The 22,363-nt window shown below is 36.3% G+C and overlaps 1 protein-coding gene across 13 annotated transcripts in view; it reads left to right on the top strand.

Annotated features, from left to right (window-relative positions):
* Positions 1 to 19,986, top strand: part of DMD (dystrophin) — a 2,504,498-nt gene extending 2,484,512 nt beyond the window's left edge. For 8 of the 13 annotated variants that reach the window (XM_069063824.1, XM_069063827.1, XM_069063829.1 and 5 more), the window contains 2 exons: positions 4,698 to 4,793; positions 17,423 to 19,986. In XM_069063824.1, coding sequence (XP_068919925.1) covers positions 4,698 to 4,793; positions 17,423 to 17,520 — 194 coding nt within the window. In that variant the 3' untranslated portion in view covers positions 17,521 to 19,986. Of the gene's footprint in view, positions 1 to 4,697; positions 4,794 to 11,822; positions 11,855 to 17,422 lie in introns of all 13 variants that reach the window. The other 5 variants (XM_069063825.1, XM_069063834.1, XM_069063836.1 and 2 more) reach the window with 3 other exon arrangements.
* The last annotated feature ends 2,377 nt before the right edge of the window (positions 19,987 to 22,363 follow it).

The raw sequence follows: 22,363 nt of genomic DNA, 5'->3' as shown, positions 1-22,363 counted from the left end.
GAATCCGGGCTCAGATACTTAACACCACACCCAGAAATAACTGGCCGTATGACCTTGAGCAAGTTACTTAACCCCAGTTGCTTAGGGGCAGCCAGGTGGCTCAGCGAGTAAGAGCACCGGTCCCAGTGTTGGGATGATCTGGGGATTGAATCCGGGCTCAGATACTTAGCACCACACCCAGAAATAACTGGCCGTATGACCTTGAGCAAGTTACTTAACCCCAGTTGCTTTAAAAAAAAAAGGAAGTTCTGAAACATCAACTTTACCCTTCAAAATCCCCCATTTTCCTGCTATCTTATTCACTATCTTCTCATATTCCCCCTTATTCACTAGCTATCTTCTGACCTCTGACTTAGAACCAGTGAGTAAAGGGAAGCAGGATTGCATCATCTTTCCACAATCAGTATGTAGATTCCAAGATATATATCACTTCAGGTACACAGGAAGAAAATATAACATAAAATTATTAATATTGTTTAGTCAGGGTGAGAGGAAGGCCATTTGTGGCATATCACTTTCTCCATTCTTTTCGCCTAATCTCTAAAATTTCTGGTCACGTGATCATAGATTTATAGTTGGCTGTCTCATTGATGACCTTATATAGTCATCTAGGTGACCTTAGAGGCTGAAGAACCACATTATTTTGTGATCCTTTTCCTTGCCGTTCCATGAATACTGTCATCTGGTCTGTTTATGGAACTTCAGGACCCTTGGACTTTGCCTTAAAAAGGAAATAAATTTGATATTTCACAGGCTTTCAGCTGAAATGTGTTAACCAGGTACTCAAAAAAAGGCACAGATATCCATAGTACTTTAAGATTTATAAAATGGGGGTGGCTAGGTGGCGCAGTGAATAGAGCACTGGCCCTGGAGTCATGAGGACCTGAGTTTAAATCCAGCTTCAGACATTTGACACATTAGCCATGTGACTTCAGGCAAGTCACTTAACCCCAGTTGACCTCCAAAAAGCCAAAAAAAAAAAAAGAGATTTATAAAACATTTTCTTTGCAGTATTCCCTGAAACATAGGTAGACTGAGAATTATTATTCCCATTTCTAGATGAGGAAACATCCTCAGAGAAGTTTAAATGATTTGCCCAGGGTTACATACCTAATAAGGATCGGTCTAAGAATTGGAAACAACATCTTTTGATGGCATTTATGATTTCTGCTATCTGCATATGAAACCCTTCATTCTAGTAATAATTCCTAATGCTGAATTAAAATATCTTCTATTTTATCATTTTGAAATTTGTAAGATGCCAAATTTGTGAAATTACTTTTCAGTGACCTCTCAGCTCTTAGTGTCATTGAAATAAATGTTAATTTCTTACCAATTACAGAATACATAAAATTTCATACCAAATAGGAAGAAAATTCTGATAAATTGATTAGTTCTCTCACTTATTCATTCATGTACAAGTACTTAAGGTTAAAACCTACTCCTAGCAGTTTATGAGAGACTTTCATGGCAAAATGGGACCTACAGAGTTGTCAGATTTGAGTTGAAAGAGAAAATTGAAATGGAGGATAATGAAATTGTAATATTAAAGTCTTAATGCATGCTTTAAAAGATAGTTGAATCTTGTAGGATCCCTAGTGCATGTTAACTTTTATTTCATAGTTCTTAATGTGTTATTTCATTGATAAATGGGAATTGCTTTGATTTCTAGTTTGGGTAAGAACTATGTATTGTGTGTGGTATTTTTGGCAGGGCTAGGGATGGAAATACTGGACATTTTCACATATGAGGTTGGTAAATATGCTGAACTTAGCAGCCAGTAACAAAAGTAAACTCTGTATTACATCATTGTCCTTTAGGACTTTTTTCTCCCCCTTAAAAGGGAGGACTTTTCTATTTAATTGTTGAATTTGAGCATTTGAGAATACTCAAAAAAGTCTGTAAAGGTGAAATTATTTGACTTCAGTGATATTCTTCATAATACATTCATGGTAATTATTCAGGGGATCATATCACTTTGTTGAACTGCATCTGAATCCATCTTGCATAGAAGCAAGCATTCCTGGAGCTTTAACTTGATGTAATTAAACTGTCCGAAACATTAATATTGATGCTGATGAGTGTCTCCTTTGGTTCTGATTTACTCTGCAAAGCACATTATCACTAACAGGGACTTACCTCCATTAAAGGAAGCCACATGTTGCCCATTACAGCAAAAATTTGCATCAGTAATGGAACAGAGAAAACTGATAACCAGCAGAGCTTTCAGGCACTCCAATCACTTTAGTGTAGTATTTTATCTCTTTTATTTATTTCTTGCCAGATAAGTTTAATTTAGTTTAAATCTAACATCTATTTTACATTCACTTTCCTCCTCCAAATCACCATTAATGTTTGTCCTTTAAAAAAAATTTAGGTAACTTCCAAATGAGAAATGTTGGTCTGAAAGCACCAATTGTAACCCGGAGTTTTCCATGTGGAGTATACATTCTTTAATCTCTTGGTGCTTTTTGACACTAGCAATTAATTTGAAGGCAAACTACAAAAGTGAAAAGTTACATGTCTTGGTAGTTGCAATTGATAGATAGTTTTGCTTTTCCTGAACTTTTATTAAATGAAAAGCACTGTGGTGGAGAGCTCTTTGCTGGGAAGTTATTGTATTTATATAAAAAAAAATACAGTTTTTCCCAAGGGAGAAAAAAAGGAAATAAATTTGATATTTCACAGGCTTTCAGCTAAAATGTGTTAACCAGATACTCAAAAAAAAAGCACAGATATCCATAGTACTTTAAGATTTATAAAACGAGGGTGGCTAGGTGGCACAGTGAATAGAGCACTGGCCCTGGAGTCATGAGGACCTGAGTTTAAATCCAGCTTCAGACATTTGACACATTAGCCATGTGACTTCGGGCAAGTCACTTAACCCCAGTTGACCTCCAAAAAGCCAAAAAAAAAAAAAAGATTTATAAAACATTGTCTTTGCAATACTCCCTGAAACATAGGTAGACTGAGAATTATTATTCCCATTTCTAGATGAGGAAACATCCTCAGAGAAGTTTAAATGATTTGCCCAGGGTTACATACCTAATAAGGGTCGGTCCAAGAATTGGAAACATCTTTTGATGGCATTTATGATCTTTCTGCTATCTGCATATGAAACCCTTCATTCTAGTAATAATTCCTAATGCTGAATTAAAATATCTTCATGAGTTCTTCTTACTCTGTGCATTAAAGAAAGACCAATACCCAGCAATAAATATGGATATGATAATGATGATCATAAATATTTGAGAGTGCTGTGTACCCAACACACATATATGATGTGCATCTTGCCTCATATGACTTAACTCTTTTGAAAGAGTATCAATTGCCTTTGGATGGCAAAAAATTTATTTAATTAAAATTAAATTTATTTAAATTTCATTTAAATGGAAGTTTAATTACATCACTTGGAGTTTTCAGAAAGTTGTTTTTTTTTTTTCTGTCCAATAATGGAACGTTTAAGGGACCCAGAGGTAGGTCGGTTTTCATTAAGCTTACATCTTGAATTTCATTATCTTTTGAAAAACTCTGACCTTTCCCATATTCCAATCCAATATATTTCATAGTATGGAGTGCCCTTTTTTATCCCGAAGACAGTACCTAATCCACACACCTACACACCAAACAATGATCTTCTAAATCTGCAAGATCTATACAACTCAATGCCTCTTTGCATTTAAATGATTAGTTTTTCACTTCACTTCAACAGATAGGTGCTCACAGACTCAGCTCCCTTCACCGCCTCTTGGCAGCCTTTCGGCAATGATAGCATTATCAACCAGTCAAAAATAATGGAAGGGCATCTCTCCAGTATATTTAACACCTGGAGACCATAGGGCCTGCTGAGTTGACAGTACAGCACTACAGAATTTCAGATACCTTTGACCCCTACTCTAGGATCTGAAAGGATTTAGACTTTGCTTCTTTTTGTTGTTAAATATCAAAGGAGAGAATGACAGATAACCTACCATACCTGTTTCCCTCTTTCCACAGTGAAATAACAATAAAATGTTACAGATTCATGTTTTTAAAAAGGCATGGAAAATTCCAGCTGTTATAAGGGAATGGTTAGGACAGGTATTTTTAAACCTCTGTAATTGTGAAAGCAGTTTTACATCTCATTGCTGCTCTTTACTCCCTGTGCAGTCAGGTAAGTCACTTAGCCTTTCTGGGCATCAATATGTTTGCCCCCAAACTGGAAGAAGGGAACTACATACCTCTAAGGTCCCTTGTGGCTCTAAATCTGTGAGCCTACAATGACTCACATTTCTTTTTGTCATAAGATGGATGTATTTAAATCTGATTTTAGTGGAGTAAAACTTAGCAAATGTGTTTTAATTCTCATTCAAATGACATGTTGAACAGGTTGACTAATTTTTTCAGAAATACTAGTACAGTCTAAAGTAGATGGCTTAGATGTACCTAGATATACTTTGTTGATTATATAGCCCTTCTCCAAGGATAATGTTAAAAATTACTCCTTGAAAATTTATTCTTGATTTTAAGGAATTACTATGACTTTATAATTAGTGAGCCTAGAGAATCTTTTTCCATTATTAGTGAGCAAATGAAATTTTATATAAAATATCTTTTTAAATTATGCCATCTTGTCTAACTATAAGCAGAATCATGTTTATGTGTTTGAGGCATTTTCTCTATTATAGCCTAATTACTCTTGGCTATTTTTTTTTAAGGTGAGGATGACCTACTCAGTCCTCCTCCTCAGGACACAAGCACAGGGTTAGAAGAAGTAATGGAACAGCTTAATAACTCCTTTCCAAGTACAAGAGGTAAGCTCCGGTACTTGGTAGCAAATCAGTTATTTGGATGAATGCAAATACTTATTTCTGTCAGATTGGTATGGGGTTTTTCATATTGATATAACCACCTAACCACCAAAATGCTGCTTTCATATTCTAGTGTAGGTAGAAGTAATTTTATTTTTAGGTCTGAACTTAGCGTTTTATATATTATCTTCATATGTTTAATAGATATTTAATAGCATCCATAAGCACTGATAATAACGGACATAATGTGACTTGAAAGAGAAGAACTCTATACCATCCCAGCTCTTTGTCAAAGCTAAATTTAACTAAATCTTCCCTTGCTAGTTTGTACTTTAGCTTTTTCACCCCCTTTTGGTAAAAAAAAAAAAAAGTATCCATAGCAAAGAGAAGTGTGTTATTTTAAAACTTAGACTTTGCTTTTCCTTGGAGCATTTAACGAAGTTACTCCCTGGTAGTCGAGGCCAGTTTTGCCAGGGTACATGTCTGGTTAGTATCTGGTGCAAAGACAAGCACAGTTTGTAGAACATGACAACAATAGCTTCAGACAGACTTATAGGCTCAGGGGAGGGTTTTTATTATTACAGTATGTTTGACTTAATGTCAAACAAAGGCAGTGGCTCTTATCTCCCCATGCCAGTTTAAAAAAAAAAAAGAGAGGATCTAAATCACCACCTTTCATGTAAAGGAGAAAAGTCTAGATTTGCAGAAGCAGAAAAAAAAATAGAAGATGAAATATTGATCCATGATGTTTGGTAGCTTGAATAGAGGACAGGGGGAGTGAGAAAATCTGTGCTTCCCCCACTCTGCTAGGGCAATGAGGGGACTGTTTTTAGCATTATGTTTTTCCTATCTTTTTGTTCGGCATCAGTGAACAATGACCATTTCCTGGCTCTTTGATGTATGAGAGTGAGCATTGAGCTGCACTCTGAATACCATCATGTACTGATAGAGTGTTGCTAAGGAACAGTCACTGTAAGCTAATTTTAAGTGTCTGTACCAGCTAGCTATTCACTACTGAGGGCCACTGAATGCATTCAGCTTAATTGGTAAAGCTCTGTTCTTTGTTTTGGGTTCTTTTTGTTTGTTTGTCTGTTTTGGGGGGTGGGGGAGCATCATTTCCGTTTTAGCTAGACTACCTTGAGCATCCCTTCTCCTCAGAGACCACATCTGTATTTAGACACAGTACTAGGTTCCAGATGAGTTTGCTGGTAGCCAATAAAAGCCATTTTTCCTGAAACATCCTTATCTAAGAGATTTCTTCTGTGTCAAGTCCAAGACGTCCTGTTTTTAAGCTGATACAAACTAAAGAATTAAGCTGTATATTGACTGCAAATGCTTTTTCATAGATTAAAACAATGGGCCACATCTTACATGTCTGTTCCTCTGTAAAGAAAAGACCAGTATTCAGTTAGAGAATATTGTGCCCATAGCTTTATCACCCTGCTTTATTGTGTCTTAAAACCTGTCACATGGCATTGTAAACTTTATTTTTTTGCTAGATGTTTAAGACTCTCCATAGGTAGTCCTTTTAAAAAAAATTTTATTGATATTTTGTGGGGGGGGGGTGGTTGCGGTTATACCACTTCCACTTCCCAATGATTCTCCTCCCTCTTAACAAAAAAAAAAAAACCAACAAATTATATACATTTCACTGTGAGTTTATTAGGTGGCACAGAAAATAGAGCACCAGGCCTGGAATCAGGAAGATCTAAATTCCAATCTAGCCTCACATACTTACTAGCTGTTTGATGCTGGACACTGACTGCCTCAGATTCCTCATCTGTATAATGAGAATAATAATAGCACCTATCACCCAGAATTAAGTGTGAAGATCAAGATTTGAACTCAAGTCTTCTGACTCCCAATCTTGTACTCTTAACTAACCATATGTTCACTGTACTTACTCTTATCTAATGAATGTGTTATTGACTTTGGTGATTTCTGAGCCAGTTTTTTCTTCATGGCTAAGTTTAAAGTCTAATTCTGAATAAGTTACAAGCAAATTTAGTCTCCACAATCCTATATCCAATCATTCATACTTGAATCATCAGTCACTAATTCAGCAAAAGGAATTGATGTTTTCCTAAATTGTGAAATGCTTGTCCCTTGTGCCTACCTTTAGAATCCATTAAACAAGTAATAACATTTTAGGTTTGAACCTCTCAGTTGAGACTAGAATCCAGACTACTCTAAATTGCCTCTTATTAGTCAACTTCCTACACATTACTGAACAACAGATAAGCCCTAGTTTTTGTGGTTGTTACTCAAATCAAGGAAATCAGATTTTGGGAACTGTCTTCATTCAGGCTATTCAGATACCATTAAGCTCATGTGCTGCTTATGAAATTAAATCTTTACCAAAGTACCTATTTGAGTTTTCAAACATGAGACAACGGGGCCCTGTCTGGTACCAGTTCAGTTAAGTCAGTGTCTGTACCTTCCATAAAATCAGATTGTTGCTTACACAGTAAAATGATCTGTCTCAGTAATGGTGAGACAAGGTGACCCTAGTGGTAACTCCACTATTTCCTACTGAACTAAAATTTGTGCGCCTTTATTTCAACCTTGACTTCATTTTTTTAAACTATGCCTAGTGGGGAGGTGTATAGCTAAACCCTCCACAGGGCTTTTGAAGCACCCTTGTATTTCAAAATATAGAAGTTCAGGAACTTGTAGCTAACTGGGCCCATTGGTTTAACACCTATGTAAAATAACAGTAGTTCCTGAGAGTTTGCGTGTTAAAGATCTTAATTTTCCTTCCCTAAATGAAAGTCTGTGTTGTAATTAAATTTCCAAAGAAGTAATTTCTGCTAAATTCCTGATTGTGTCCTAGAAGGATTTTTCCCCCCTAACTTTGAATCTAAGGATGTACTGTCCTCATTCCCACTGCTGTGTTAACACATAAGCAATTCACAATTGATGCAGTTGTTTCAGACAGCTGCTTCAATAACTCAAAACAGATGACAGAGCAAGAGGTCTCACATTTAGTGATGGTGTACTACTGGTGTGGGTGTGGTTTACTTATCCCTATGTGATGATGGTCCAGATAGGGAAAAAAAAAAGTTTTTGTATCAGGCTTATGAACAAATTGTCAAGTCTCTAGGGACTAATAAATTTGTGACCTGTGCTATTCCTCCTGAAGACAACAACAAAATTCATACATTCTTATCCTGCTCAATTTCTTGGCCATATTTGGTGATAGAACAAATATTAGCATGGGCTGTATAGGTAAGGTAGCTACATTCCTTTAACCCTTGCCATAATTTTAATACATTAAGATTCTCATGTAACAAAAAAAGCTAAAAGGGTCCTTAGAAATTACCTTTGCCCAAGGACTTTACATTTACTGGCAGTTCTTGGTTCCAAAGGTCTCAAGTCTTTCCCTCTGCCCACACTCTCTTCCATGAATAGAGTGTTGGGGAAGTCTTTTAAAATAAGGATCCAAAGTTGGTGTCTTGGTGTCACTTAAATAATAACTCACATATCTACTGCATGATAAGGTTTACAAAGCACTTTTCCTCACAACAACTCTGTTGGTTATCAGTAAATTGTCTTTCATTCCAAAAGATTAACCTCATTTTTGTGTGTGCTTATATTATTAATAGCGTTCAATGATGGACAAATACTTGCAATTAACCTTTTGAAAAATCATTGTAAACCAGAATACCCTTGAGGTTTGAATATACCTTTAATTGTTAAACTGTATGTATTTTTCCTGATTGATCTGTCAATTAAAAATGTTCATAACTCAGTGGGGGGCTTTTTATGTTTTAATTTACTTTAAACACAACCTATTAGACAATTCCTCTAGCTAATAATATTGAATGTTAGCCATACAAATATGCATGTAGCTCTATAAGTATCCATAATATTACCTAACAGAATTTTCCACATCCCAGCCAATACTGATTATTATTAACATCTTCATAATGCAGATGACAGTGAATTCTATGGAAGGACACATTCTTTAATGGAACTCCCATCTGTTTAGCAGTGTATTTAACAAAGATGTTTGATGTGTGTATGTTAAGGAATGCTTCCTAACCAGTAGTGATTAGTCTATAAACAGATCAACTCAGGTTTCAGAGACAAACCAACATTGTTAATTATCTAAGCTGAGCTTATGTATGAGAATCCACAAATTACGTCTTTCGCAAATGCGTCTACTACCCTACAAAATATTCTTTGACAAAAGAATTTATATTGTTAATTTTTTGTTACATTTATTCCATAGTATTTAAAACTGGAAAGAAAACACATAAGTGATTATCTAGTCCAACCCCTTTATAATACACATACACTTTTTTTTTATCTTATCAATGTCTTTTGTCTCTACATCAAAGACTTTTCCTATCCCACAAAATGAACCCTCAGTTGTGAAGAAGGAACTATTCTTTATTGTACCTGCCACCCTTCCCAATAATTTCAGTTTCTAAGCTTCTCGGATATTTTTGAAACATAGTAGCTTTTTGTAAAATGGGATAAAAATACTGGCACAGTGGACTGGGCCTTACAGTTAGGGAGACTCACCTTCCTGAGTTCAAATCTGGCCTCAGACACATTCTAGCTGTGTGACCCTAGGCAAATCGCTTAACCCTGTTGGCCTCAGTTCCTCATCTGTAAAGTGAGCTGGAGAAGGAAATGGCAAACTACTCCAGTATCTTTGCCAAGAAATCTCCAAATGGGATCACGAAGAGTGGGACATAACTGAAAAAAAGGACTAAATAACAACAAAGCCCCAATACAGTAACAGGAAAAAGGACAAATGCAGGCATTGCAGCCTTTCTGCTCTTTTAGGCATCATTATTTTGTTTGAAATTGGAAAAACATGCCTTGTCATTCTTCTTCACAAGACAGCATGTATGGCTAGCATGTTTATGTAAATTCCCTTGATAACCTCCATGGATCCAGGATATCATCAGCATGGACCCCTCCTGAATCAGTGCCTCCTCTTCCTAAAATTCTCTCAGAAGAGATCCAGCCAGTGTGCTAGAGGCTTTTCTCTTTATCTTTTAATTTACATTAAAATGTTTTTAACTGTTACTCCCTTTTAATGTCCTTCTAAGCTCATAGCACTTATACACCCACACCCACCTGCAACTACCCATACGAAAAAAGAATGGTTGACTTGGTACCATGTAACATATGTGCAAATGTTTAACTAAGTATTAATATAGAAAAGCAAAATGTACTCTATTAAATTGTCTTTGAACAAAAGTGAATGAAGAGCCAGATATCACATTATTTCTTCCTTAATTTTAGAGTTACTTAAGAAGCTTTTAAAAGCACTAAAGAATTTTCAGTACTGTGTATTAGTACTTCAGTACTAAGGAATGCAGCACAAAGATTCTCTGACAAAGCTAAGCATGCTTTTTTTGTTTTGTTTTGAATTCAGTCTTTATACTCCAGGACCTTAAATTACATTCTTAAGTTAGAATGAAGTGCTTTCTAGTAAATGCTTCCTCCCTAAATACATAGCCTTAAATAGAGCAAAAAAAAAAAAAAATATGAGCCAGGGCTTGGCACTTCTTAGTAAACATGCTGGAGAAAATTTGATTAAACTAGGCCAAGAAAACTTAGCAGACTAACTCCTGAGCATAGCTCAGTTACTGTGACCTCAAAGGTTGCCACTTCTGGTTTTCCCTGTTCCTGTGATTCCAGTCAGATGGTAGGTTTATCATGGGAGATGCCACTCACTTTTCTTTCCTCCGTTCTTGACAGGCAGGAAATTGATCCTGACGTTGCCAAACCTGGAATCTTTATTAAATAGTTATGTTTATATCTGGTCAAACTCAGAAAAATCGTTTCTTCTTCTTCTTTTTTTTTTGGCTTTTTGGGAGGGGGAAGGCAGGGCAATTGGGGTTAAGTGACTTGCCCAAAATCACATGGCTAGTAAGTGTTAAGTGTCTGAGGCCGCATTTGAACTCAGGTCCTCCTGACTCCAGAGCTGGTGCTCTATTCACTGTGCCACCTAGCCGCCCCAAAACTCAGAAAATTCTGAAAGTAGTTTGAGTCTTCAAAGGAAAAACTGTAAGATTCCACTAACAGTTTTGGAGTTCTGAATTCAACTAGGAAAAATATCCTAAAGACGACCATTCTCAGTTTATGTCCAGATTGTAGAGAGGAAGCAATGGGGATGAAAGGCAATAAAGTGCCATTATATGCACATGTCAAATCTAGTTAAAGGTGTCCAGTTTTCTGCCCAGACTTTATAGTCAACTATTTTATGATTAGTTTTGTTCTTTTTTGTTTGTTTTAAATAATTAAATACAAGACATTGAACCCAGTAAAACTAGCAAGGCCAATGAGCCCTCTAGTAATTGACTAAAGTTTGTTAACATAGCTTGTGGAGCATTCAATCGTAAGGAAAGAATTGAAGGCAGGTGTTTATTCTGACTCCATTGGGGGTGGGGTGTCTCCCATCCCCCTTCTTTCCTGGTATGCCTCTTTCTGTATCTGTCCTGTATTTCTGTCTTTGTTCTTTATTTTCACCAAATGCATGAAATCCATTCAAGAGAATTGAGTTTACTTTCTTGTGCCAGGTACAGCCTTGTGTTTGGTGACACAGGAACCCAACTCGTGTTAGGTTTATGACACAAAAAGCTGGAAAATGTGTGTAATGTTTACATGTATTTATTATCTAGTCACTTAAGAGACAGGAACACTGAATGGGTATTACATGGTAGCATTTGGAAGTAATGGCATGAATCATTTTCGATTAGTAGATTTAAAGTATGCCATTTTTTTTTAAGTACTATTAATATACTGATTTCTGTTAATGCTTTGCTCTCTACTTGCTTTTTGGGTCTCGAACAGGAATGTGCTACTAATTGGGTTACCTTTCTATTCTTGTTTTTAAAGGTGCATAAAAGTTTATTTGAATTGCTTTTTAAGTTTGGGGGAGAGGGAGGAAATTTCCTAGCCCCATCTTTTGTTTCCTAAGTGAAACACTTATATATAAAAACTGTATTGACACGTGGTTTTGTTTCTCTTTTCTGACATCTCTGCCTCTTCCCCTCTCTGTTATTAAAGGAAGAAATGCCCCTGGAAAGCCAATGAGAGAGGTTAGTGAGATTCAGGCTCACTGCCATGGCTTCTTGTCTGTCTCATCCTGCTTTCTGTGTTTGGCATTTGTGCCATAACTGTGCATGTGTGTTTGTGTGACCAAGTGCATTCCTCACTGTGCTCCTCACGGAAAGACATTTGGTGCCTCTGAACTTTCAGTCCACGAGGAACTTTCCTGAAGTGTTCACCACAGTAGCCATCCCCAGGAAGATGGTGGGAGAGAGGAGGAAACTTTAAATGACAACCCTTTGTGGTCCACAGGTTGGAATTGTAATCTTTGTCTTTGCTGCTCTCACAGATTGAACATAAGCAGTCATCTCAAAACAAATCTAGCCTCAATTTTTTTTTTTAAACCAATAATGGAACTTCATTCTGGGCACAAACCTCTAGCTTTTTGAGCCAGTCATGGTGTTGTTCCTTCTTACTGGTAAATGTACCGTTTCCCTTTCAGGGGCAGAAAATGAACCCTTTAGAAACTGAAGATCAAAAGGTGTCATTTTTTAGGTTAAGCACTGCTGAATCAATTCCACTACTGCCCATGGGATGATTCATAATTTGGAGTATAAATTAAGGAATGAAGAGGATGGCAGACAAGTTCAGATTTGTGTAAAACTGGATTTGAGCATTTGACAGGCTATTTTTTAATCCTTGTAAATGAGAATAAGGTTATAATGTGCAGCATTATCAATCTGTGTGGTCTCAGGGTTCCCTTTGCAGCTGCTCTGAGCATTGCCATACATTTTGTGAAAGATGAATTACAGTACCCAATCAAGAGACTATTGAAGGAGAAGGTGTTTACAGACTACCTGACTGTGTTTAACATAGTATTTTTTTTCCTTACCAAGGGTTTAGAATAAATGAGGCAAGAAGTGATATGCTGTAAGGGGATGCTTCCCTCCCTCCCATCAACTATACCTATAGGCTGAGGGGAGAAAAAAAGCTTTTTGTATAAACTTATTTGAGTGAATACTCATTTCTTAACCATTCCAAAAGTGAGATATATATGTGCTTCTAATAAAACGTAACCCCCCCCCAAAAAAATTTCATTAATTGTAATTTCAATTAATTCTAATTGTATCAAAGCTAATGCTCACATCCAGGAGATATGGAGTGATGTTATGGAAGGAGTGAAAAGAAGGAATAGATTCTAACTTAGAAAGACTTAAGGGAGTCTGAACTGGTCAAGCTCCAAAATGCCAGTTCAAATTATATGCCACATATAGCTACTATTCTTCAAATTGAGTTGCATGGAAGACTCACAAACATAAAATTGTATCTTCTGAACTTTTTCTTTTTCTTTAAGGCCAAGAAAATGTAATTAAGGTGTAATGTAAATGTAATTAGACCTAGGATTTAGTGGAAATAGATCTTCCCCTTTGCCCAAATTCCCTTCCCAAGGGCTACTTCCCTACCCCACCCCCACTAGTTCCATCATAATAATATTTGTGCTGAAGAGTTTTAGTGTGTTTATTTACTTTTGCAAAAAGAAAAAGGACAAGGCTAATAACTCAAATAGCACATCTCAAGTTTGGTGTGACCAGATAGAGAATTCAGTCATTAGAATAGAATCCAGAAAATTCTTACTACATATTTCCAGTTTGCTAGGTCCTGGAATTAGAGTCTGAAACTGAACATGACTGTACCCCCTGAATCTGGGCCCAGGCACTTCCTAGCCAATGGCACTGACATCCTCAAAGTGACCCATGAATAAAATGATTGGTTAGTATGAAGATTAAGGGGTCCTCAGATGTTCCTAACAGATTGCTTCTCCAGACCCTTTGTATGGCCATGCTGATGCAGGTTACATGAGATAGACATATGTTATTTACATCTGGATATAATGAAGTAATAGTAACATGTTATACTGGTGTTCAGTAACGCCTGCATAAGTAATGATAGTACAATTAGACAATTCACCTTTATAAAGGCAATTTGAAATGCATATTGGTATAGTTTACACGAAGATATAATTGACTTTTAAAGTTATATTCTATACTCATAAGAATGCTTATGAATTAAAAACCTCCCTAATATTTTCAGGAAGTCAAGAAACCAGGTTACTATAACAGATCATAAATGGGAAATAGCTCATCTGGACAATCAAACCAGACTTTTCAAAGATTAAATGATAAGTAGAGAAAGACATAAAATATTCAGACATTGTTCTAGCAATCTGAGTATCATTCATTTAGTGGGAGATTTTATTTTTGTGAAAAGTTGACGTGTAGAATTGTGGTTTAGTTACTGGCTTTTAGCTAGGACGTCTCAATTCCAGTCACATGAAAAACAGCCTCCTCTGACATTTATGGTGTACGAAGGACTAAATATGTCACTATTAGCAGCAAATTGGAACAGCAGGGAGCTGACCTAATATAATAAAAGTACAATATATGTTATATTTGTGTTCAACAATACCTACTTGAGAGTCGATTAAATTAGCACCTTCTATAGATACATTTTTGTGTCAGTTTATGCCTAAAGCTGATTGCAGAGGTCTGAATAATGACTTTTGTTCATTACCTAGTATAATAATGGCATGAGATTTTTTATTTCACCTTTATAAAAATCTGTCAGGTGAAATGAATGACATCAATAATGCTACAATCACATATATGGTATAATGTAGAAGTGAGATACAAATCTGTTTATGTCACATTACAGTAGACTTTTTGCTCTGTATGATTTGGATCTGTATCTTCTGGGCAGCATTTTCTCAAAGATAAAGATTTTTTCCTTGCTTCAATGCAAATTCCCTTTATGCCTCCAAGTCTGTTAAGTTGAAAGACCTAGCCTATGATATAGCTCAGTACATAGGAATATAGGATCATGGGAGGTGGAAGGAACCTAAGAGGCCTTTTATTCCAACCGCTTCATTTTTCAAATGAGGAAACTGGGTCCCAGGGAAGTTAAGAGCATTATTGAAGGCTCCACATTGAGGATGTCTGAAAACATGGCTGAATTTTCTTTGAAAGCATAAAACTGATCACAGAGGTCATCTATAAAAATATACCAGGAACATTAGCCCATCTTATACTGAGCATAGTAATAAACATCCAAACTTCAGTGGATCCATATTTACTCCTTTTAAGGATAATGAGCAGCCATTTCAGATAGCATGATATAATTATAGATTATGTCCATGTTTATTCCATACTGTTACTTGGAATGAAACTATTTCCTTATCAGTTATTTTAAATTTAACTGTTTATAGTGATGGAAGATGATTGTAGGGATACAGGGCCACTGTTTGCGACAAATCTTTACTGTTGAGCTACTGCCTACATCAAAGCACACCTACCCAAATGAATACTTCTTGGTTTCTGCAAACATGCAGGAGTAAGGTTGTAAGAATCTTATGTTTTGCATTCCCCTTTGTAGGAAAAGTTTTCTAAATTAACAGTTCCAAGATAACTAAATACATGTCTATAATCATTACATTCTCTTTTATTTTTGAATGGGTTGTCCACAAATAAGATTGTTTAGGAGTATATAGTGGAGCAGTTGGGAAATAATCAAAAATTATGTTGGGGGGTACCCTGGAGCCCAGTGGCACCAATTGACATTTGCTCTGATCTATAGGGAGCAGTAAATGGCCTATATTGTGTTTCCCTGTGATTTTTATAACTTAGAGCATAAGGCTATTGAAATGGTCACTGGGGGGTTGCCAAGCCATTGGCCATATTCATGAAATAGTGCACATGCCTTGCTGGAAGTGTTTCATTTACAATCTCTGCCAAAAACAAAAGTGGTTTTTTAAAATGTAATTATTTTGCATAGCACATTCAAAGAGATTTGCTAACTTTGTAACCTTGTTGTAAATGGTTAAATGGTACTAAAAAGTCCCAGCTGGAATAGGTGCCATCAACAGTTCCTTGTTCCACAAATTCTCCCAAATCATGTTTCCATTTTGTTTTTTAAAAATATGTCTATAGGTATCTATTGAAATAGATTCTAGAATGGTCTGTATATCCTAGTATGGTCTGCACTTAAATATTACTGACCTATTTTGCAGAATTATTATGGGAATATATAAAATAGACATATTCTGGGCTAGTAACTCAGTAAAGCAGTCATAATTCAGAAGTGGATAATTTACTAAAGATCAAAAAATTAAGGTTAACTATATTTTTAAAATGAGATGCCTATTAAGAAGCAAGCTATTCAGCCAGGTAGCACAGTGAGTAAAAGCACTGGCCCCAAAGTCGGGATGACCTGGGATCAAATCCAGGCTCAGACACTTAGCACCCACCCACAAACACCTGGCCATGTAACCTTGAGCAAGTTACTTAACCCCAATTGCTTTAAAAAAAAAAAAAAAGAACCAAGCTATAACTTCTTCAGGTAACATTACCCAGAATTTGAAATTTCTCAAAGCCTTTAAATGAATATACACTGCCAACTTGGTGAATAATAACATTGTTCCTCAGATTCCTTGCTATGGGGCACATCATTGATACCATCATGTTATAATCAGGTCATTCCAGTAGCTAACTTCTACTTGGATGGGATCTGAAGTAAATTTACATAATATCAACTTCCATGCCATAGTGTTTCATGTTATCACTGGTCTCCAGTGTAATTAGACATTAAAAGTGATCTCCATCCTGAATGTCTCCAATTTAAATATTTGTTCTATACACAAAAGATTATTTCAGGTGTTTATTTTGCTCTCAAATAAGATAACCAAGGAAATAATTCTTTCAGACTCGCCAGCAAATGTCCCCGAAAGTAGATTTCATGCTTAAGTAGTTAGTTAAAAACTTAAATTATTCTAGTTACCAGTTGCAAAGATGAAATGCTTTATGGAAAGACCTTACAAATTTACTTTGTAAGGACCTAGGAACTAAGCCTGAAATCTAGAATCTAGATAAATTTTTCTTCTCACCGAGGCATTGGTTCCCAACTCATGTCCAAATAGTCATGTCATTAAGTAACTACAGGAGTGTTTAGAAGGATCCTGGGAAAGACTTAAATAGGGAACTAAGCAAAATTAGCCAAGATACTATCTGGGTCACATAAGGGGAAGTGGAAACCCTAGTTAGTGGCCAATGAACTCTTTTCCCCTCCTTGGAGTGCATGCCTGGATTCAGAACTGGACCAAGTATGGAGGCAGCTGAGAAACTCACTGTTAGTCCCATCAGATGATGTTCCCATCAGGCAATAACTTTGAATGTCCTTTCAAAGCATTATGATAGGAAAACTCTAGCTTGCATGATTCAGAAAAGCATAGTGTACTTGTGCAATTTTAGGAAGGATTATGCTTTAAATTAGTTCCCATGGCAACCTATCACTTCTTAAGTCCTGAAATGTACTATTTGAAAATTTTCCTTTTGAACTTTGTTCTAATAATGCTAACTTGATGTCACATTTATACTAACAGGTGTGTAATGTCTATAATGTGGCTTTACTTCTTACTGGAAATTAGTAGAGACCAAACTGTAAGCAGCTTCTGTGTTGTCTGCACCAAAAAACAAACAAACATGGATGATCTCCAGATTGCTTGATGTCAATATGTTGATTCTTACATCATTTGAAAACATTTCTTTCTCTTTACCTTTGTTTTTCAGGACACAATGTAGGAAACCTTTTCCACATGGCAGATGATTTGGGCAGAGCGATGGAAACCTTAGTTACAGTCATGACTGATGAAGAAAGGTTAGAATAGATGTTTTACAACTCCTGATGTCCCGCATGGTTTTTATAATATTCATACAACAAAGAGGATTAGACCGTAAGAGTTTACAAGAAAAAAAAAATCTATATTTTTGTGAAGGGTAGTGGTACTATACTGTAGATTTCAGTAGTTTCCTAAGTCTGTTATTGTTTTGTTAACAATGGCAGGTATTACACGTCTATGCAATTGTACAAAAAAAGTTGTAAGAAAACTACATGTAAAATCTTGATAGCTAAATAACTTGCCATTTCTTTATATGGAACGCATTTCGGGTTGTTTAAAAAAAAAATTTATAACAGTTATAAAGAAAGATTGTAAACTAAAGTGTGCTTTATAAAAAAAATGTTGTTTATAAAAACCCCTAAAAACAAACAAACAAAAAAAAAAACCTTTGAGGCAGTGCATTGTTTTGCATCCTTTTAGCTCTCTGTCCATATAAGAGATTCATGTTTTGTGTTCTTTTTTCCTTGCATATTAAAGAGAGTAGATCCTGTAATAGCACCAACATGACTGCTTTACCTTGCTCTTTTTTTATTGTTGTCTGGGTGGGACTAGCCAAGGCTTTTTCACATATGTATATGTGTGTATATTATATATTTCATATATAACAGATATACACTCATATACTTTATAGGGGGGAAAAACTGAACTTTCAGTTCAATGATGCTCCCACTACTTTGTAAGTAAAAGACAGCTGCTTATAGCTGCCCTGGCTGATGTGCCTAGACTAAGATGGGTTCTCATGGGACCCTGGAGCTGGGAGGAGCCTCCCACATTAAGTTATTGTCCAGGGCTCCAGGTGCTAATTCAAGCTTTTCCCACTGACAACTCAACACTAAAGGTTTGGTTTTGGTTTTTTGTTGTTGTTGTTGCTGTTTTTAAGAACCATGAATACATAGGACTTATTCTACCAGTTGCATACATTGATTTAATATAGTCCACATTTTGGCCCTGGAGATGCCACAGTTCATTTAATGATCCCTCCTCGAAAGGAAGTCAAAGCAACATGATGCACTTCTTCCCACCACAGTAAGCTACAAGAAGGCAGGGGGTGGGTCTATGGGACAGGAATTCTTAGCTGTTCCCTGCTAGTGAGCAGACTACACAGTCTAAAGCTAAGGACTGGGTTATTTGCAAATATACATAAATACTTCCCAAATTACCACGCAGTGAATTCTTCTAGAAGTCAAGCCATGATGGTGCTTTCAACATCTTCCCATTGCAAATGAGGTCTAAACTAAAAAACTGCACTTCTTAGTGGAAAATAATCCTGTGGAAATTCAGAATTAGTTGCAGTCAGTTGTTTCCAATGGGCAGCTGAGAAAGGAGCCACATGGCAATCAGGAAAATGTTCATAATTAATTGAGACACCCAGATCATCTGTCTTTTCCTCCCTTGCCAGTCTCTGCAAATAATACTGCACAAGTAAGAATGACTCGCAGCTGGGAAGACAGATTAAATTGTTTAAAATAAATAAATAATCCCAGAGGAAAAAGAAGACTGGTAGTAAAAGCTTTAGCATTTTTATGTCATTTTACTAGTCTATGATTTCATCCTTCAGTAAATAGGAACTCAATGTGTGATCCATTAATTTTGCAAATCTGTTACCTCTTATATGAAGTGTAATTAATCTTGGGAGAGTGGGTTTTGTTCATTATTTTTAATGATAATTAACATCCAACATGGCTTGTCATGCTATTTCTACCTCACTTTGGTTTTGTGGTGTTCCTGACAATTATGTACAGATGATTTCACATCATCACCACTTGTCCATTGTGTGAACTGATCTCTTCATTTCAAGTCTATTTTTTTCTTTTTACCAAAAACCCAAAGTTCAACTATCAAGTTAAATTACAATTCATTTTTGTCTCATTTTCCTTCTCACTGATTGCCTGAGACCATATATTTGGCTCGAGCCTCCCCCTATATCTTCCTCCACCCCCAGGAAAGTTAATTTTTTTCAAAAAATTTTAGGAAAGGGGTTTCGTTACTTTCTGATAAGTTTGAGTTTCTTTCTAAAATCAGAGACAAAGGGATTGTACGGTTTTGTTTTCATCTTTTTTTTGTTTTCTCTTTTAGACATTAGTTTTGGAGTGTGTCAAAATATTTAAATAAAAGTTGAGAGCTTTATTGCTGCTTTTTAAGCATAATTTGGACATTACTTCATGTTCCTTATAACCACAGAGTATTAAACTGTAAAACATAATCAATGTAACTGAAACACAGACATCATATGGCATGTGACATCATTGTTATCCAGTACTGCTTTCTTACTTGGGTACCATGATATATTGTGTTTGAACACCAACACTGTAACATTTATTATTTTTTTAAATCTCAGTTTTAATGCATTTTCACAACATATCAGATTTCACCAAATATATGCCTTACTATTGTATTATATACTGCTTTACTGTGTATCTCAATAAAGCACGCAATTATGTTATAAAAAAAAAAGCATTTTGTTTAAGCCCAGTATCTTTTATGGAGTATTGGGTATGGGGATATGCTCTGGAGAACTGTGATTCTGTCTCTCATTTTGCCACTCATTATTTTCTCAGCAGAATCTTATAGTTATTATATGTGCTTTGGAACTTGAGTAGGGGATCAGCATAGGAAAGGAGCTTTGAGAGATTGACTTACTGTCTCAAAATGATTTTGGCATGAGCTAAGAAAAACTAAACCTAACCTATAGTTAAGCCACTGGTACCCCCTCCAATGACATATGTGCAAAGAGCATGAAAATTTATGGAAAGTGTATTCCAGCGAAACTCTAAATTACTTGCTCCATTAAATAAACTCAAAATCCCCATTACTAACATTAAATTACCTGGCAACTTCTGCTTTTTCTCTTGTTCATTTGCCATGGAACCCCCTTTACCTTAGCTAGAGGAGGAGGATACCATTTTTCTTGAAGCAAGCAAGCAAGCAAAGTTGGCAGTCAACCAGTAGCAGATCCAGATTACCAGAATACCATGGAAACAGGAAGGGGGAAAATGGAATTGAGTGGTTAATTCTTTTTTTTGGGGGGGGGGTACTAGAGTATTAATTTTTTAAAAAATTTCATGCAAAGAATATGTTATTTCATGCTGATGATTTTTCCAGTGTGGAAATTTCTTCCACGAATGAAGATCTCTGCCCATTCATCAATTAAGCAATCAACAAATATTTATTAAATGCCTATCTTATAGTCATGCACTGTTGTTTAGGATTGACTGGACCTATGATTGAAGTGGCCAATTCTTGAACATGCCTGGATGATCTACAGCAGAGTAGAGATCACCATATACCAGTTCCTTCCACTTCTCATTTCCATTGTTTCTCTGAGGGAGGAGGAAGTTATACTTCTGTGGCAATTCTGAGTGCTTTGGATGCAGAATCTCGTGCTTGCCAGCCCAAGAGTTGGGACTTTGGAGCCATTCATTTAAAAAATCACAGCTTCAGAGCTGAAGGGATCTCGGGGATCCTCTAAGTCAAGTGTCTTGTTTTACAGAGGAGGAAGATGAGACCCCTGGTCATATAAGGTAGTGAGTGGCAGAGGCAGCATTTAAACCCAAATCCTCTGACTCCAGAGCTAGGACTTTTCCCAGTATGCCAAACCCTAAAACCTATTTGGTAGTAGTACCTCTAAGAAGTTAATAAATGTTTATTTGGAGGGTATGTACACCATTATAGGGAGGGAACAGGACTATATGAAGCACTGAGTTAATCTTATGCCAACCATTTGCAAAAGAAAAGGAAGGAAACTATTAAAAAGATGAGAAGTATTGATAAGTTCAGGTGAAGACCATACAAACTTTTTGGAAAGCTCTCATATAAAAGTTCTGGCAAGCACCCAACCAAATGGTACAAGCCTATCTGTCATAGAAGTATAGGGTTGGAAAATAATTTAGAGGTCACCTCAGTTCAGACCCTTTGCTTGACAGTGTTATGCAAGTGGTCATCCAGCTTATGCTTAAGTAATAACATTAATGGAAGACTAAGTACCCACATGAAGCGGCCTGTTTACATTTGCCAGCAGCTCTGATTATTGGTCCTTTCTTCCTTATTGTATTAGGAAGAAAAAAAAATAATCCTGCAAGATTCACCTGAACCTGAGCCTCCTATAGTTTTTTTTCCCCAAGTGATGATAATTGCTAACATACTTGTGTATAAACAGAAGCTCATTAATATATATGTGTGTATAGGTAAGTGTGTGTACACACACACACATGCACACACGTGCTACCTTTTTTTTTTTTGTCCAATCAACCTCCTCTATTGAGATATTATTGAATGAAACAACCAGATAGGGAGAAGTCAACCAACTAAGTCGGCAAGATCCTCAAATGAACCTAACCAGCCTTGATTCACTAGAAGCTTTTAGCCTTCCTTGGATTGCTTCAGATGGGACACCACATAAGTGCCTGGGAGAGGACAATCTTGGAGCATTCCTAAAAAGTATCATTAAAAGAAGTCTTTCTTAGGCTCCGCTGCATGTTGTAGCCTCAGCAACCACCTTCTTTATCTAACCCTACCATTGTTCCTGCTTACCAGTTCATTTCATGGTCCTCTAATTTGTGTTAAGCAAGGAAGGGATTTCTTTTTTAAAAAGATTTCCTTGCTGTCCTCAAAAACATAATTGTCACTTTCAGATGTCTTCAATCTCTTTTCCATCCTGTCCACAATAGAAAGCCTTCTAAAAGGAGTATAGATAGCTAAGCAAAACTCATCAACATAGGGACCACTCTATGGCTGATTCTGCAGCTGTAATCATTAAACATGTATTACCAAAAACAAAACAAAAAAGTTCTCTGACCTTGGGGAACTCCCATTGACGAGAGAGTCAGCTTTG

This window comes from Petaurus breviceps, unplaced genomic scaffold (assembly GCF_028583685.1).
Source record: "Petaurus breviceps papuanus isolate PSGF00001 unplaced genomic scaffold, PetGlider_PUasm1.0 90603, whole genome shotgun sequence".
Taxonomy (NCBI): domain Eukaryota; kingdom Metazoa; phylum Chordata; class Mammalia; order Diprotodontia; family Petauridae; genus Petaurus; species Petaurus breviceps.
This window is presented reverse-complemented; position numbering and strand designations above follow the sequence as displayed.